Here is a 16,762-nt window from a genome sequence, read left to right on the forward strand (position 1 = left end):
TCTCAGCCTCCTGAGTATCTAGGATTACAGGTGTGAGCCACCGGCTCCTGGCGGAGATTTCTTAATAGGCTGTTTCAGTTTCCTCATCTGTGAAATGGCAGAAAGAACAACATGGATGCAGAGCGCCAGTGGCTCAAGTCTGTAATCCTAACTACTCAGGAGGTTGAGAGCTGAGGCCTTTTGTGTCTCCTTGAATTAAGATTTTCCATAGTCTTTCCGGAGTTAAATTTCTGAAGTGAACATGATATTCTGTTCTTAAAAAGTCATTTTGCCCCCCCACCCCCAACCCCTACAGGACAAAGTCCAAGTACCTTAATCACATGTATATCTTCTTTCTAAAACTTCCTATTTTACCTGGCCTTCACACATAATAATCTGTTGCTGTTTATTCCTGGACTTGCTTGTGAACTCATAGGTCAAGAAACAGAGGAACAGATCTGGGGATATTGTGGAAAGTATGTTTGCAAACTAGAGCCCAATTCAGTTGGACTTTGGGATTTGGGGAACTTCAAAATAGTGAATAATGAATGAGGTGAGAAAGGTATGTTACCAGTGTAAATCCAAAAGATAAGAATTTCGAAAGATAATGGAAATACAATTTATGGAAGAGTATTGGAAAGGTTTTGTGCATGAAGTGATTATGAGCATGATTACTGTAGAATAATTCATCTGGTACTTGTGTATAGCATGCATTTGGAGTAGAGTAGAATATAATTAGGTAGCAATGTGGGAACCCAAAATGCCTTAAAATGGTAAGAATGAGGGAGTTTGCAGAGGTAGTGTTATTTGCTATTGGGGAATGTTAGTGCTACTCTAAGTATAGTTGTCAGGTGAACAGATAAAGAAAAAAATGTGGGTTTTTTGGATTTAGTGGGTTGTACTTACAGAAATGTATTGTCTTTGGCATTTTTTGTTGCTTTATATTTTAATATGTGTGTGCATACATTTGCATGCCCTGGGGATGGAACCCAGAATCACTTGCTGTGTGAGTGCTCCACCACTGAGCTACATCCTTAGCCCAGTGTTGCAAAACATTAATATCCAGGGAAAAATACTAGATGGACAAATACAATTTATGCACTATATTGACATCAGTTCCTTATTTCTCAATACATTAGCTGATTTGTGCTCATAATGTGCTGTGGTAATAGTAGAATCTTGTATTGTGTGTTTGAATGCAGTAGATAAGAGGAGCTATGTGGAGTGGTCACAAAAGTAGTGGTAGACATTTCTGGAAAGACCGAGTTCTGTACTAAGGATACTTGATTGTTTTGGTTAGTTTTGGATGTTATTTTGTTTTTGTGTATTCGGGGCCTGGGTTTGAACTCAGACCCTGGGTGCTGTACCTGAGCTTTTATGTTCAAGGTTAGTGTTCTACCACCAAGCTCCACTTGGTGGTTAATTGGAGGTCTGAGTCTCAAGGCCTTTACTGCCCAGGCTGGCTTTGAACTGCAGCCCTCAGATCTTAGCCTCCTGAGTAGTTAGGATTACAGGGTTGAGCCACTGGCATCCAGCTTTGATTTGTTTTTGTTTATTTGTTTTTAAACTTGAGTGAAACACAGGCTAGATATAACAAGATTAGTTTAGGCTTTCATGAGGAAAATTATAAGACAAAGATTTTATTAGTATGAAAACTCAGGAGACTTTTATAATAATTTGAGGAATAATCATACCCTGAAATGGGAATAATGGCTGAGTGGAAAGGAAACATTAATTTTGAGAGAGATTTAAAAATAAAATCACTAAGAGTATGTGACTACTTGAAAGTAAACGTGTGGGAAATGTGCTTAAAATGTGTAGTACCCCTGGTTCAATCCCTAGCACCAAAAAGGAAAGAAACAAAATGGTGTGGGGATAAAGGTATCAAAGATAGCGGAAGCTAGCTTTTAAGAAAATTGAGATAACAGAGATGATTGTTTATACAGCTGGCTCCTTGTTTATAAATTTTGGATTTTATAAGAGTGCGAAAACAGAATTTTCATCGTTAAGTGCCAGCATACATATGTCTGACATGACTCTTGTTCCTGGATGGCAGAGGCAAGCCACGACCCTGGTCAGCCATTTGATCATGAGGCAACAACAGACGTTCCTTCTACAGGCTAAGCTAGGATGTTCAGTAGGCTAGGTGTAGTAAATGTATTTTTCCACTTAGGATATTTTAACTCCCAGTGATTTATGGAGATGTAACTCCATGGTGAGTCCAGGAATAATTGTTACCTCCCATATCCAGGCATTTATCCTAATTTCCTTCTTCCATTCTTACATGTAAACAGTCTTTGCAGTCTCTCTTTCATATCTTCTTGTATTTCTTTCTAATTCATCCAAAACATTAATCTTCTTATTTCATCTTTTCCCTTTTGTTTCATTTATTTATATTGATGTTTCTAATTTTTAAAACTTTTAGTGTTCTTATCTTTTTGAAAGATCTAAGCCCATTCTTTGGACTGGCATTTAGTGTCTTCTGTCTGCCAGAATGAATTTGACAGTCTTACTTCCCAGTCCTGTTCTATCTGAGGTTCATTGTATCCAAGCTGTTGGATTTACGTGCTCCATGTACCTTAATCAAGCTCTCCTAGTTTTGCTAAAGGTACCCTCTTTTGGAATCCCTACAAACTTTCCAGATATTCCCTTCTCTGCTGATATCGAAGTCCTGCCAACAGTGTGTATACATTCATTCTCCACACATCTGTGCCCGCATTCGTGGTCAAATAGTGGCTACAAAGGGGCACAAGAGTGTATAGGGCACTGGTAGTGACCTGTCTTTTTAATTGAAGTGTGGGTTAACTTGATGTGCTAGTCTATGGCCATATGTATGAAAATTTGTCCATCAGGGAACCTCATCAGGGACTTGATACCTAGGCTTTTGCGGGGAGTTGGTCACACAGGCTTTCGTTGCCTAGCACTTTAACAGTTTTTTAGACAACTAGAAGGAAAGCTTAAACCATACTGTTTGTGTCAACAGTTCAGGTGTGGTTAGCCACTTGTGTGTGTGTGTGTGTGTGTGTGAGTGTGAGCGTGCGTGCAAATCCTAGAACTTGAGCACTAGAGCCTGGGCACTTTTCCTGAGCTGCTTTTTTGTTCAAGACTAGTGCTCTAGCACTTGAACCAGAGTTTTACTTCTGACTATTTTTGGATAGTTTTGGAGAGTCTCATGGAATTAAAAAAAAAAAAAAAAAAAAAAACTTTCTTGCCCTGCCCTGACTGGCTTCAAACTGTGATCCTTCCATATTAGCCTCCTGAGTAGCTAGCATTATACTGTGAGCCACTAGCCCACAACAGTTGGTATTGATTGGATAACTCTACATTCCTTCCTCGACATGAGTGTTTAGACTGGCTTAACCAGTGTTTTTATTAGGTGCTAGCTTTGTTTTGCTTTGTAGTTCTTTTTTTATTGAAATTAAACATTTTGTAACTCTTAAAAGCTATTTATTTATTTATTTATTTTGCTATTCCCGAGGCTTGAACTTAGGGCTGGGCACTTTGAGCTATTATGCTCTAGGCCAGCACTCGGCCACTTGAGTTATGCTCTATTTCTGGTTTTGGTGGTTAACTGGTGGTAAGAGTCTCACAGACTTTCCTTCCTCAGCTGGCTTTCAAACCTTGATCCTCAGATCTCAGCTTCCTGAGTAGCTAGGATTATAGGCATCAGCCACCAGAGGCAGGCCTTTTTTTTTAAAAATTTAATTTAATTTTTTGGTAGTACTGGGATTTACCCTTGAGCCTTGTGCTTACTAGACACTTGCTCTACTCCTTGAGCCAGGTCCTCAGATTATTTTTTGTTTTATTTAATTAATTAATTTATTTTTGTATATATGTTGTTGTATGTTTGGTTGTCTTGATTGTACTGGGGTTGGACTCAGAACTTAAGCTTACTAGGCAGGTATGCTATCACTGGAGCCATTTATCCAGGCTTTTTTGCTTTAGGCTTTCTCTTTTCCCCAGGTAGAATCTTATACTTTGGTTTGGGGCTGTGCTTAGACTAAGAATCTTCTACATATGGCCTTCCTTGTAGTTGAGATCACAAGTGTATACCACTATGCCCAGCTTAATTTTTTTTTGTGTGTGTGTGTGTCGGTTGTGGGGCTTGAACTCTGGGCCTGAGTGGTGTCCCTCAGCTCTTCAGCTCAAGGCCAGCGCTCTACCACTTGAGCTACAGCGCCACTTCCGGTTTTCTGGTGGTTTATTGGAGATAGGAGTCTCACGGTCTTTCCTGCCCGGGCTGGCTTTGAACCGCGATCCTCAGATCTCAGCCTCCTGAGTAACTAGGATTACAGGCGTGAGCCACCAGCGCCCGGCACCCAGCTTAATTTTTGAGATGGAATCCTGCTAGTTTTTTGCCCTGGCTTACCTTGAACTACTATCCCTCTGATGTCTGTCACTTGAGTAACTGGAATTTATAGACATGTGCTACCTCACCCAGTCTCTTTTGTTCTTTCTTTTTTCTGTGGTGGTACTGGTGATTGAACTCACGGCCTCTCACTTGCATGACAGGCACTCTGCCACTTGAGGCATGCCTCCAGCATGCCCTCCTCTCCCCCCCCCCTCCCCCCCCACCGTTTACATTGGTAATATTCAAGGTAAGGTCTTGTTTTATACCTGGGCCAGCCTGGGCTGCAGTCTACCTACTTGTGCTTCCCTGTATTGTTGGGAATGACAGGTACTCATTCCTGTACCCAGCCATTGGTTGAGATGAAGGGAACTTGTATTTCTAGGCTGGCTTTGAACCTCAATCTCCAGATCCTAGGATTATAGACATGAGCCACGGTTAGTATCTTTTGAGATAGTACATTGTTTTTTTCTCCAGGCTGGGCTGGATCATGATGCTATTTATTAGATGACAGGCATGTACTACTATCCTCAGCTTTTTTCTGTTGACTTGGAGTCTCAAAACATTTTTGGGGTAGGCTGCTCTAGAACTGTGATCCTCTTGATACCTAGCCATTGGTTAAGATGAGATGTTGTAAACTCGCTGCCTGTGTTTGCCTTCAATCAGGATCCTCCTAATCTTAGCCTACCGAGCAGGAGCCACTGGTACCCAACAGGATTTTCATTTTACTGTTTTTGACTTTTTCCCCCAAAAATGTTAGGCTTTTTTTTTTTAATTTCACAAGCATGCTGTTTAGAGTGAAATTGAGTAATGTTATTATTGTGTTCAAATTTGAGAATTGTTTTTGACTTGAAGCTAGGATTATTCTAACTGTGAAAAATGCTTGTTTTAACATCTTAGATGGCATCTGTCAAAAGGAAATAGATCATGGCAGCAGATGATGACAATGGTGATGGAGCCAATTTATTTGACGTCCTTTCCGGTAAGAGCTACTCTTCAACTGTCTTTCTAAATTCACACTTTCTTTTTTATTGTTGAGAATTGAACGCAGAGTAGAATTGAACCTAGGGCCTTGGACATGTGCTCTACCATTGTACAAGTGAGGCTCAAGTCTCACTTTCTGCTTATTCTCAGGAGAAACTGTTTATTATTAACACTTTATCCCAACACTTAAATGAGTTAATACAGCAAAATGCCTGGAACGTAGAGTACTTAGTAAATATAAACTTTCTTTTGTTTCACTTTGCTGAGCCTGGATATCCACACGAAGTTTACATATGCCTGGCAAGCCCAGTACTGCAGAGCTACATCCCCACCCTCTTGGTGGTGGTGGTAAAGATGGTAAATCTTACAAGGCCTGGAATTCCTAGGCTCAGTCTCCTGAGTAGTTGTGACTGCAAGCACACACCACTGTGCTGGGTTAACTTTCCTATTACATGCTTTCAAGTCTCTAATGTAGTAAGTAATTTTATCAATAGGAATGGGTTTTGAACTTAGGACCTGATGCTCTACTACTTGCCATTCCTCCAGTCCTACATTTTGCTGGTTATTTTGTGGATGAACTTTTCTGCCCAGCTTGCCTCAAGCTGCCAACCTCTTGATCTTAGCCCCTTAAGTAACTAGAATTATAGATGTGAGCCACCAGCATCCAGCTATAATTGTAATAACTTCTATTGAAATATTTAGAAATGGATATTTGTTACTCTTGAAGTTCATGTTTCTAGTAAATGCAATTATGCTTGTTGATTGTTGCTTAGGGGAAAAAAAATAAATGTCACAATGGGTGACTCGTTTGAAAAGGAGGAAACCAGAACTAGGTGTAGGGGTATATATATGCCAGCGCTCAGGAAGTGAGACGTGATGATCATGAGTTTGAGGCAGGCTTGAGGTACATAGGAGATACTATCTAAGAAACGAGACCAAACCAAATGAAACCACCCACAAAAACCAAGACCTCGTAATAAAACAAGCTCAGGAAATAGTTGTTTTTGTTTTGTCTTTTTTGTTTGTTTGTTTTTGTCTTGCAGCTTAAACTCAGGAGCTGGTCACTGTCCCTGAGCCTTTTAGCTCAAGGCTAGCATTCTGCCACTTTAAGCTGTACCTCTACTTCCAGTTTTTAGGTGGTTAATTGGAAATAAGTGTCTTACAGACATTTCTGCCAGGCTGGCATCCAACTGTAATCCTCAGATCTCAGCCTTCTGAGTAGCTAGAATTACAGGCATGAGCCATAACACTTAGCAGGAAATAGATGTATTTTTTTCCTTTGTTCAGTATTGGGGATTGAACCCAAGCCTTATGTATGATTGAAAAATAATTTGTCACTGGGCTATATCCTCAGCCGTACATAGAGATATTTACATAATATGCAGAAGGTAAATCTTCCAAGTATTGATATAACACATATTATTTAGTTATTTTATCTTAATTACAGTTGTTAAACTTTTTAAAAGACATTTATTGGCTAGAATTATGATTACTATTTATTGAGTGAAAGCGATGGTTTAAAACATGTTTAATACAGTTCAAATTTTATTTAAAATGTGTTTAAAAAATGATTAGAGATATGGTTCAACTGGTAGAGTGCCAGCCTTGAATAGAAAAGCCAAATGAGAACGTGAGGCCCTGAGTTCAAGCTCTAGTATCGTAGTGGGGAAAGAGGAAGAATATTTGTAGATATGGCTCATCATATCCACCGTGGGTGGATGGCTGATATACCTTTTTTTTCTTTTGCTATGTTTCTATGTAGTTCTGTGATTTTTTCCACCCCATGGTGTTTTTTCCTTGAAACAATTTAAGCCAGCAGAAAATTTGAAAGTATAATATAATGAACATCTTTCTTTTTTTAGATCTAGATTCATGAACAGTAAAATTTTATCACACTTTATTAAATTTTAAAGGATACTTCATTATTAATCTCATTTCCTAGACACAGTGTTTTCATTGCTATGTATTATTCTCTTCTCAAGTCATGTCTACATGTATGTGTTTTGCTTTATTTATTTTCAGAGTTTTTTTGGTGATGCTGGAAATTGAACCCAGGATCTTGTATTTCTTGACAAGACACTAGTCTATGTCATAGCCTATTCATTTTTTAAAGAATGGCAGCCCTAGCATGCATTCTACTTTTGAGTACGCTTTTTAATATTTTAATTTCTATGTGAGCATTTTGAGTGTAACTTTTTGCATTATTTTTTGTAGTCATTGCTATTCTTTAACGAAGAACTCATATAGTACTATTTTCTTCCAAGTATTATCTTCCCTCTCCTCTTTCTCTCTCTCTGTTTTTTCCTTTGGCAGTTCAGGGAATTAAACCCTGGGCTTCTCAGATTCCCCTTTAGTTTGTACCTGCTTTGCATTGCTCTAGCCCTTCAGATAGCTTTTAATAATTAGTTTAGAATTTATGGTTGCTATTTGATGTTTAGGCTGGTACAAAAAAATTGGTTATTACTGTATTTGTAATTCAATCTAAAGCTAAAGTAGTCAAATTAAAAGTCTCTGTGCCAAAATCTTACAGCTTATAAGTATGTAGAAAACTTTGTCTCTTTTTTTGGAGTGTAAGTATTAACTATTTTCCTGGTCCTTTAGGAATCGAAAAACCTCCATAAAGTTAGTTTTAACTAGTCTTTGCTGTTCTTGCAGCTTCTCCTCTGAAAAATAATGATGAAGGCTCCTTGGACATATATGCTGGGCTGGACAGTGCTATTTCTGGTATGTAAATTCCATAGGATAGTCTCATTTTATCTTGTCATTTTGTCATGTTTTTGTAATTTCTGTCTATTCTTGGCAATTTCAGAGCTTCTAAATAATTGCATATTCTTTGAATTAATTATACTCAGGTAATTCAGGGATAGTGTCCTACCACTTTGAGCCACAGCTCCTGGTCTGGTTTCCAGGTGGATAATTGGAGATAGAGAGTCTCACAGACTTTCCTGCCTTGGCTAGCTTTGAACTGTGGTCCTCATCTCAGCCTCCTGAGTAGCTACGGATCTAGGTGTGAGCCACCAGCACTGGGCTTCTTTCTGTTATTTTTATCAGGGGACGGTGCCCATGGTTCTCAGTTCTCAACCTCCTGAGTAGCTAGGATTACAAGCATGAGCTACCAGTGCTTTATCCTGAGTATTTTTATTAGGATATACTAGTTGATCAAAGAGATTTTATTGCACCATTTCTACACATACATATAATGTACTTTAATTATATTTAATTACTCCTATTACTTTTTCTTTATCCTTCATCTACCCTCTCCACCTTTCCCCCTTGGGTAATTATTTTCTTGCCTAAAGCTTGACTATGACAGATTAGCACACAAGTTTGTTATTCATTCAGGTCTCAGGTTTAATTAGATCTTGTTATTTTTAATTTTTAAAATTATCTTTAGTTGTACAAAAGGGTTTCAATTCAACATGTCAATTTATGAGTTTAACACATCTTGATTAATGTTACCCCTTCCATCATTCTTTCTTTCTCCCAAGTCTACCCATTCTCTCGTTACCTGGTTTCATTTTCCCATATATACATTAAACATTATACCTATATTCACCCATCCTTTTTCTCTACAATTAATGATCTCCCCCTCCCAACAGCACATGGAAAAAATATTTTATACCATTCAAATATAGCTGGTGCTGCTGTCTCTACACACTTTACTACTCATTCAGTTACAGATTAAATTATGTTAGAACATTTAAAAATTCCTGTTACTGGGGCTGGGAAGTTGGCTCAGTGGTAGAGCGCTTGCCTTGCATGCCTGAGGCCCTGGGTTCGATTCCTCAGCACCACATAAGCAAAAAGAAAAAGGCCGGAAGTGGTGCTGTGGCTCAAGTGGTAGAGGGCTAGCCTTGAGCTGAAGAACTGAGGGACAGCGCCCAGGCCCTGAGTTCAGGCCCCACGACCAGACCCCCCCCCCCCCCCCCAAAAAAAATTCCTGTTACTATAAATATTTTAAAATGCATCAATAAGGAAATGGCACTGTGGCTTAGGTACTAGAGTGGTAGCCTTGAGTTGAAGAGCTCAGGGATAGCGCCCAGGCCCAGAGTTCAAGCCCCCAACCAACCAAACAACAACAAAATAAAAGCATCAAGGGGCTGGGAAAGTGGCTCAGTGGTAGAGCGCTTGCCTTGCATGCTTGAGGCCCTGGGTTCGATTCCTCAGCACCACATAAGCAGAAAAAAAAAAGCCGGAAGTGGCACTGTGGCTCAAGTGGTAGAGTGCTAACCTTGAGATTAAGAGCTGAGGGACAGCACCCAGGCCCAGAGTTCAGGTCCCATGACCGGACCCCAAAAAAAAATATCAGCAAGAAAGAGAATCTAATGACGTCTCCAAATTAGAACCTTTTTTAGAATCAGATCTTTCAATGTCTTCAACAAACATGATCTTCACACTTAATTCACTGGCACAGTCATTTTTATGCAAACTGATCTTCCAGCTGTCAACTGTAAAATCAGTACAAATTTACATGAAATGTTGAGGTAGAAAATATATAACCCTTTGAGATAAACATGGCATTGTGAAGCCTAATAAATATTTTAACGTAAGGATTTTGTTGTTGTTGTTTTAGATAGTACCTCTAAGTCCAGTGTGTCATTCAGAAACTGTTTGGACTTATATGAAGAGATCCTGACCGAAGAAGGAACCGCAAAGGAGGCAACATATAATGATGTATGGGTTGCCCTGGTTACTAAGGATTGTTAATTTCTCTTGTATTTATTGAAGAGCAGGCAGCAGCTTACTATTAAACAAATATTCTGTGTTTAGGAATTCTTAGATAAAAATGCATTTCAGTTGGCTGTCAGTATGATTTACATTTTGTTTTCCTTGATTTACACTGAATTAAATTGTGTGTTGTAAAATGTGTTTTGAGACTTAAGTGAGATAAATTTCTTTCTGCTGTCTTTGAATTTTATGGATATAAAGGAGGTTGTATATGAAGTTTATTTTCTCTTTAGTGACGATGTTAGTAGTAATCAGTCATCAGTATTGGTGCACACTTTTAATCTCAGCACTTGGGAGACTGAGGCAAGAGGATGAGAAATTCGAGGCAACCCTGTGATACATAGCAAGACCTCACAAACAAATCCCCTCCTCAAGTAATCTGATTTAACTTCTGTCCATGAAAAGACCTCATTTACCCTTCTTAGTGGATTGAAAAACCTTTAAATATTCTTAAAATCATTTAAATTGTGAAAATATTTAAAATAGTGATTGAATTCTTTTATGTTTTACAGTTGCAGGTAGAATATGGAAAATGTCAGCTGCAAATGAAAGAGTTAATGAAGAAGTTTAAGGAAATACAGACACAGGTAACAGTGTAATGATTTTTTTTTTTTTGGTCGGTCATAGGGCTTGAACTCTGAGCCTGAGCGCTGTCCCTCAGCTCTTCAGCTCAAAGCTAGCACACTACCACTTGAACTATAGTGCCATTTCTGGTTTTCTGGTGGTTTATTGGATGGAGATAAGAGTTTCATGGACTATCCTGCCCGGGCTGGCTTTGAACTGCGATCCTCAGATCTCAGCCTCCTGAGTAGCTAGGATTATAGGTTTGAGCCACTGGTGCCTGGATGAATATTTTTATTTTTGCTTTGTAAACATTTAAATAAAAACTTTTAAGATAAAGGAGGGTGCTAGTGGCTTATGCTTATTAAGTTATTCAGGAGGCTGCTATTTAGAGGATGGAGTTTCAAGGCCCCCCTGGGCAGAAAAGTCTAGAGACTCTATTTCCAAAATAACCAGCCAAAAGCAGGGATGAAGGTATGGCTCAAGTAGCAGAGGCTAGGCCACGCCAAAAAAAAAAAAAAAAAGTCAACAAAACAAACCCACCAAACTTCAAGAAAAGTTGGGTTCAATTCCTAGTGGGAGTAGGGAGTCTTAAAATTTACTAGCTAATCAAGAGATTGTGATGGGAAAGCACCGAGTCCAGAAGTTCAGACTGATAATGGGCAACATAGTAAGAATCCATCTCTCTCTCTCTCTCTGTCTCTGTCTTTCTCTTTCTCAATTGTTGTTATGAATAGAATTTAAGATACTAACATTAGTAATGTATAAAGAAGCTCTTGTTTTTATGTATGTGTGTGTGTGTGTGTGTGTTCACGTGTGTGTTTGCAACTGTACTGAGTGTCAGGGCTTCACATTCTCCCTTTTTGTTGTTGTTGTTTTTTTCTTTTTTTCTCAAAGCTTCTCAGCTCCATTTCCATCTTTTTGCTGGTTAATTGGAGATTAAGGCCTCAGTGATGTTTCTGCCCAAGCTGGCTTCCAATTAAGATCCTCAAATCTCAGCCTCCTGAGTAGTTAGGATTACAGATGTGAGCCACTAGTGCTTCACTTTGTTTTTTTAAATATAGTACTAGGAATCAAGACCTGGATCCCCCATCCTCAAAGTAAGTGCTCTACCACTTAGTTGCAGCCCCTGTAACACAGCCCCTATTTATAACATGTATAAAAATGGGAATTAAAATGATAAAGTGTTGGCAATCTATAAGGAAGGATTTTCCTTCTTTATGTTGATGTTTAAAGCCACAGCTGCCACATACTAAGCATGTAGTCTTATCATTTGAGCCACACATCTAATCTCTAACATTACTTTTTGATATGAAATTGATACAGGAAATTTGAATTGCTAAAATGACTTTAACATAAATGATCTCTTCAGACTTAGACCAACTCGTAGCCAGTTGATAAAAGAAAAATAACAAACGGATGATTTATAAATTAATACCGTTAAAAGTTGAGTGTGGTGGTATCTGTTGTTAATTTCAGCACTCAGGAAAGTGAGGCAAATATATCACAAGTTCCAGAACAGCCTGGGCTACATAGCAGACCTTATCTTATCTGCCCCACAAAGAAATAGTCATAAGAAGTAAAGATTGAAAGCTTTGAAATGATTTTTATGGAAAAATAGTGATGACTTAATTTGTTGCTAGAATGATCTTTCATGGGCTTGTGCTTCAAAACTCAGGAATAGGATGTTCTATTCTGATTTTTACTTTTTGGTAAAAATGTTCTCTTGTTTCTTTTCCCCTTAAAGAACTAATCAACTCTTGATGTTTATCTGAGAACAAATTGTCTTTGTTTATCAGAGTATTAAATACATGGTTGAATGTTTAAGTATAATATTCTTACTGCTTTTTTTGGTTTTAATTTTCAATATGATGGACCAGACAAACCTTTTTTTCCTGCTTTTGTTTTTGGTCATGGGGTTTGAACTCAGGGGGCTTAAGCTTTTGCTTTAGCCTACCATTTTAAGTGTTCTACTAACTTTAAGGCACAGCTGTACTTCCCATTTTCTTGTGGTCAATTGGATTTGAGAGTCTTGGATTTTATTGCCTGGGCTGGCTTCAAACTACAATTCTGCTATCTCAGCCTCCTGAATAGCTAGGATTACAGGTATGTGCCACCACCTGTTGTTTTTGTTGTTGTTGTTTTTGTTTTTCCATTAGGATCCTTCTTTTAAGCACTTTTACTTTAAGTGGGATTTTCTGCTATCAGTTACTTCTCAGAATATCAGCTTCCTTGTCTAAGAAATGGGAATCATAGTTATTCTAATAGTTGATTTTGTTATTGTCTTCAAACAATTACATAAGATGACATGCATAACACGGAGTTATTATTCACTGATTGTTAGCAAGCTGAGCATGGTGTCACAGCCTATATTGGCAGTACTTGGGAGTCTGAGTACTTGGGAGGATTGACAGCTCCTCGCCAGCCTTAGCTAAATACCATGATTTAAGCCAGCTTGGACTACATAGGCAGACTTTGTCTCAAAAATTAAAAACAAGGAAGTTGGATGTGATGGTGCACACCTGTAATTCCAGCACTCAGGGAGGCTGAGGCAGGAGGATCTTGAGTTGGAGGCTAGCCTAGGCTATCTATTGAGACCCTGTCTCAAAAATAAATAAATAAATAAATAAATAAATGCAAAAAAAAAAGACCCAGATGATAGCAACAAAAAAGTTACTAGGCAATAATGTAAGTAGTACTGTTCATACCCTGTAAGTATCTATTTTATTAATATATTTTATTATTGTGTATCTTAGAATTTCAGCTTAAAAAATGAAAACCAATCTCTTAAGAAGAATATTTCAGCACTTATCAAAACTGCTAGAGTGGAAATAAACCGAAAGGATGAAGAAATAAATAATCTTCACCAGAGGTATAGTAACTAAAGGGTGTTAGATCTGTTACAAGTTACATGGGCATTGATATTTAGAATATATTTTTACTTTTAGCAGAAAAGTGAAAAATTTATGAAATATTGATGGTTGTAATATGATTAGTGATTAATATAATGATGCATTATCATACTAGTATGTATGTGACTTATAGTACGTTGTCATGAATATGATTTTCTAAAGCATGAAGTATTTTTTTTTCCTTGAGAAGATTTGATATGTCACTATTGCTTGTAAGTTCACACAGAATCACTGAAGTACCAGGACAGCAGAGTCGAGTGCTTGTTTAGCCTACCACAGGCCTAATTTCATCCTTAGCAAAGCGGGGGTGGGGAGGACATCTATACTTGTTAATAACAACCTCTTAAGTAGATGTCTGTCTGTGAATTTTGCTTGTAATCTTTTTTTTCAGTAAGGGAGTAGATATTCTACTTGGAGAAGTTTTATAATTCTCCTCATAGTGAAGCCTTTAGAAACGTATCTGAACTCTGCTTCCATTTCCTCTCTTTCTCCCACTCTTAAACCCAGCCCAATCTGACTCTTGCCTCCATAAAGCAGTTGTCATTTTGATCAACATCAACAGTTTTGACTTTCTATTTCGCTTGTCCTCTTGTACATTGTTTGACACAGTTCAATCTCCTGCTACCTAATAGTATTTTCCTTTGGATTTACTAATTAATGAGTTTTAGTTTCCTTCGGGTTAGTTTTTGTACTTGGATGTTGTGAGTTTGAGTACCTCAAAGCCCAAGTCTATATCCTTTCATTTTTCTATCAAGATTTTCCTACAATTCATGCATGCTAGATCAGTTCCATTTATATAATCCTACTTGATGGCTGTACATAAATGTCTTTAGAAGTTTTTCAAAATTATCTCATCTGAAAATGTATTTGTCACCTAACGTTTTCCATTGTTTTCTAACTCAGTAGACTGTCGACTGTCTTCTTCATTATTTAGTTAGTGGAAACTAGAGTCCTAGGAATTGAGTGACCATTTATTGCCCACACTAGAATACATCCCAGTTAAAGGGGATGCCCTTAGTAATTACACATCAAGATTGCTTGCTGAAATGTATAGTCACCCTTTGTTGGATGCTTAACTTTCAATCATCCTGCAGGTTCAATACTGATGTTTATCTCTTTATGATCTTGTGAATCATTGACCTCTTTTAGTTCTGCAGTTATTGCTGCCTATCTCCCATCTCAACTAGCAGTGATCTTTGTGCTTTTTGCTATCTCTGCCTGCAGTCTTGCTTTCTCTTGTCTCTGGTTTACCTCTCCTCAGTAGTATAGTATAGCCACAGGATACATTGTGAAGCACAAATCTGGACCATTCAAAATGACCTCATCCCACCCTCCTTTCTTTTAAATTTTTCGTAGCATACATTGGTTATATAAGGAGAGGTTTTATCGTGACATTTCCACACACATTTCAACCAATCTCACCCCCTCTATCACCTTTACCACCTTCCCCTTTCAAAACAATGTCAACTAATTCTATTCTTTATCTTCATACATGCAAATGATCTACTATGACTGTTCATTCTCATATACCTTCCTTGTTAACCTACTCCCATCCTACAAGTACTCAGCTCCCCAATGCCTGTCTTATCCTCTTTTTTTGATTAAAATATATAATTGGTTTTTAATTGTTTTAGGATAAAAGATCATAAATACTAACTTGGCCAAGAAGTCCATTCACAGAAGAGTCCCAAATAATACTTCTGATCCAGCTGTCATAGCTGATGTTCTTTCAGCTCTTTGGAAGTACCATGAGTTCTGCCTTTGAGTGGGCTCCTTTCATTGCCAGGAATGCTCCTCTCCTTCATTACTAAGTACTTATTAATCCTCTGGTCTTGACTTAACCATCATTTTCATTTGTAGTTCTTTAAATCATGAATGGAATTACTGAGTATAGTTTCTTCCACAAGACTACTATATAGAGCAGAGTCTGTGTTTGTTCTCAACATTGTTTTTCAATTTTCTAGACAATAAAAAATTATGTTATTGAGTGAATAATGTTCTATTATGTGGACCATTTCGCATTATTTAGTGGTACCTTACTTTTTAGTTGTACTGGGGTTTGAACTCAGGGCCTTATTGTCACTTGGCTTGCTTGGTTGGTACTCTACTACTTGAGCTTCTGCTCTGCTTTATTGCTAGTTATTTTGGAGATGGAGTCTCCAACTTTTCTTCCTGGGCTGATCTCAGATTCCTCCAGAGTCTGTTCCAAGGCTGTCATAATGACAAATTACAAATAGGTAATTTAATTTGAAATTTATTGTCTCACTTCTGGATGCTGTAATTCCAACATCTAGGTATTAGCAGTTTTAGTTCTGTCTGAAGTTTCTAAGGGAAGGATCTGTTTCACACCTGTCCTTTGGCTTATAAATGCTGTCTCTTCCTGTGTGTCTTTACATTGTCTTATTTTGATCTTTTTTGTCAGAATTTCCCCTTTTTATAATGACACTAGGCATATTGGATCATGGCTCACCCTAATGACATATAAAAGTTGATTACCTCTATAAAGATTTTCTTTAAATAAGATTATGGATTTTTTTTGCTAGGAATGTTATTATTCAACTCATAACACGATCTATCTACATATTGCCTTAGGTTATATATCTCTGAAGTCAGTTTTTGCTTTATACCAATTTTGCTTTATTTCTGGTCTTTTAGTTTTGGATTTTCCACAATACTGAGTAGGAACAGATTTTTGCATAGACAGGAACATTGGAAAATCAGCAACAAAAATAAAACTAAAGGGAGTTGCTACATTTTGGAAAACAGTTTTCTAAAACACAAATTTTATATTAGGATTGGGCTTTTTAAAAAAAAACAAAACAGTAAATCCATGTCATTCTTCTGAGGAGAGAATCACAGCTCTATATTTCTTTTGAGTTTCACATCAATTGGCCATTGATGCTTTTTTTGGTATATAAGAAATAGAAAATTTTGATAGGAAATGCTACACAGTTCACAATGGTAACTTTTTGTCATTAGTGATCATGGAGCTTGAATTCAGGGCTGTCCCTGAGCTCTTTTGCTTAAGACTTGTGCTCTACCACTTTGACCCACAGTGCTACTTCTGGTTTTCTGGTGGTTAATTAGAGACAAGAGTCTCACAGACTTTCCTCCCCTGGCTGGCTTTGAACCACAATCCTCAGATCTCAGCCACCTGAGTAGCTAGAATTACAGACATGAGCCACCAGTGCCTGGCAAGGCTCCTAAATTTTAAAAGTGTGTTATGTGGAAATAAAATTTGGAATGTTAT

General features: G+C 37.8%; 1 protein-coding gene across 4 annotated transcripts in view; it reads left to right on the top strand.

Annotated features, from left to right (window-relative positions):
* The window catches only part of Casp8ap2 (caspase 8 associated protein 2), a 31,751-nt gene that overhangs the window by 1,013 nt on the left and 13,976 nt on the right, over positions 1-16,762 (top strand). For 3 of the 4 annotated variants that reach the window (XM_042679544.1, XM_042679543.1, XM_042679545.1), the window contains exons 2-6: positions 5,228-5,309; positions 7,967-8,035; positions 9,885-9,985; positions 10,552-10,626; positions 13,357-13,472. In XM_042679544.1, coding sequence (XP_042535478.1) covers positions 5,255-5,309; positions 7,967-8,035; positions 9,885-9,985; positions 10,552-10,626; positions 13,357-13,472 — 416 coding nt within the window. In that variant the 5' untranslated portion in view covers positions 5,228-5,254. Of the gene's footprint in view, positions 1-5,227; positions 5,310-7,966; positions 8,036-9,884; positions 9,986-10,551; positions 10,627-13,356; positions 13,473-16,762 lie in introns of those variants that run through there. The other variant, XM_042679546.1, reaches the window with a different exon arrangement.

Source organism: Dipodomys spectabilis, unplaced genomic scaffold (genome assembly GCF_019054845.1).
Source record: "Dipodomys spectabilis isolate Male_0828 unplaced genomic scaffold, ASM1905484v1 ptg000053l, whole genome shotgun sequence".
In the NCBI taxonomy this organism is placed as follows: Eukaryota; Metazoa; Chordata; class Mammalia; order Rodentia; family Heteromyidae; genus Dipodomys; species Dipodomys spectabilis.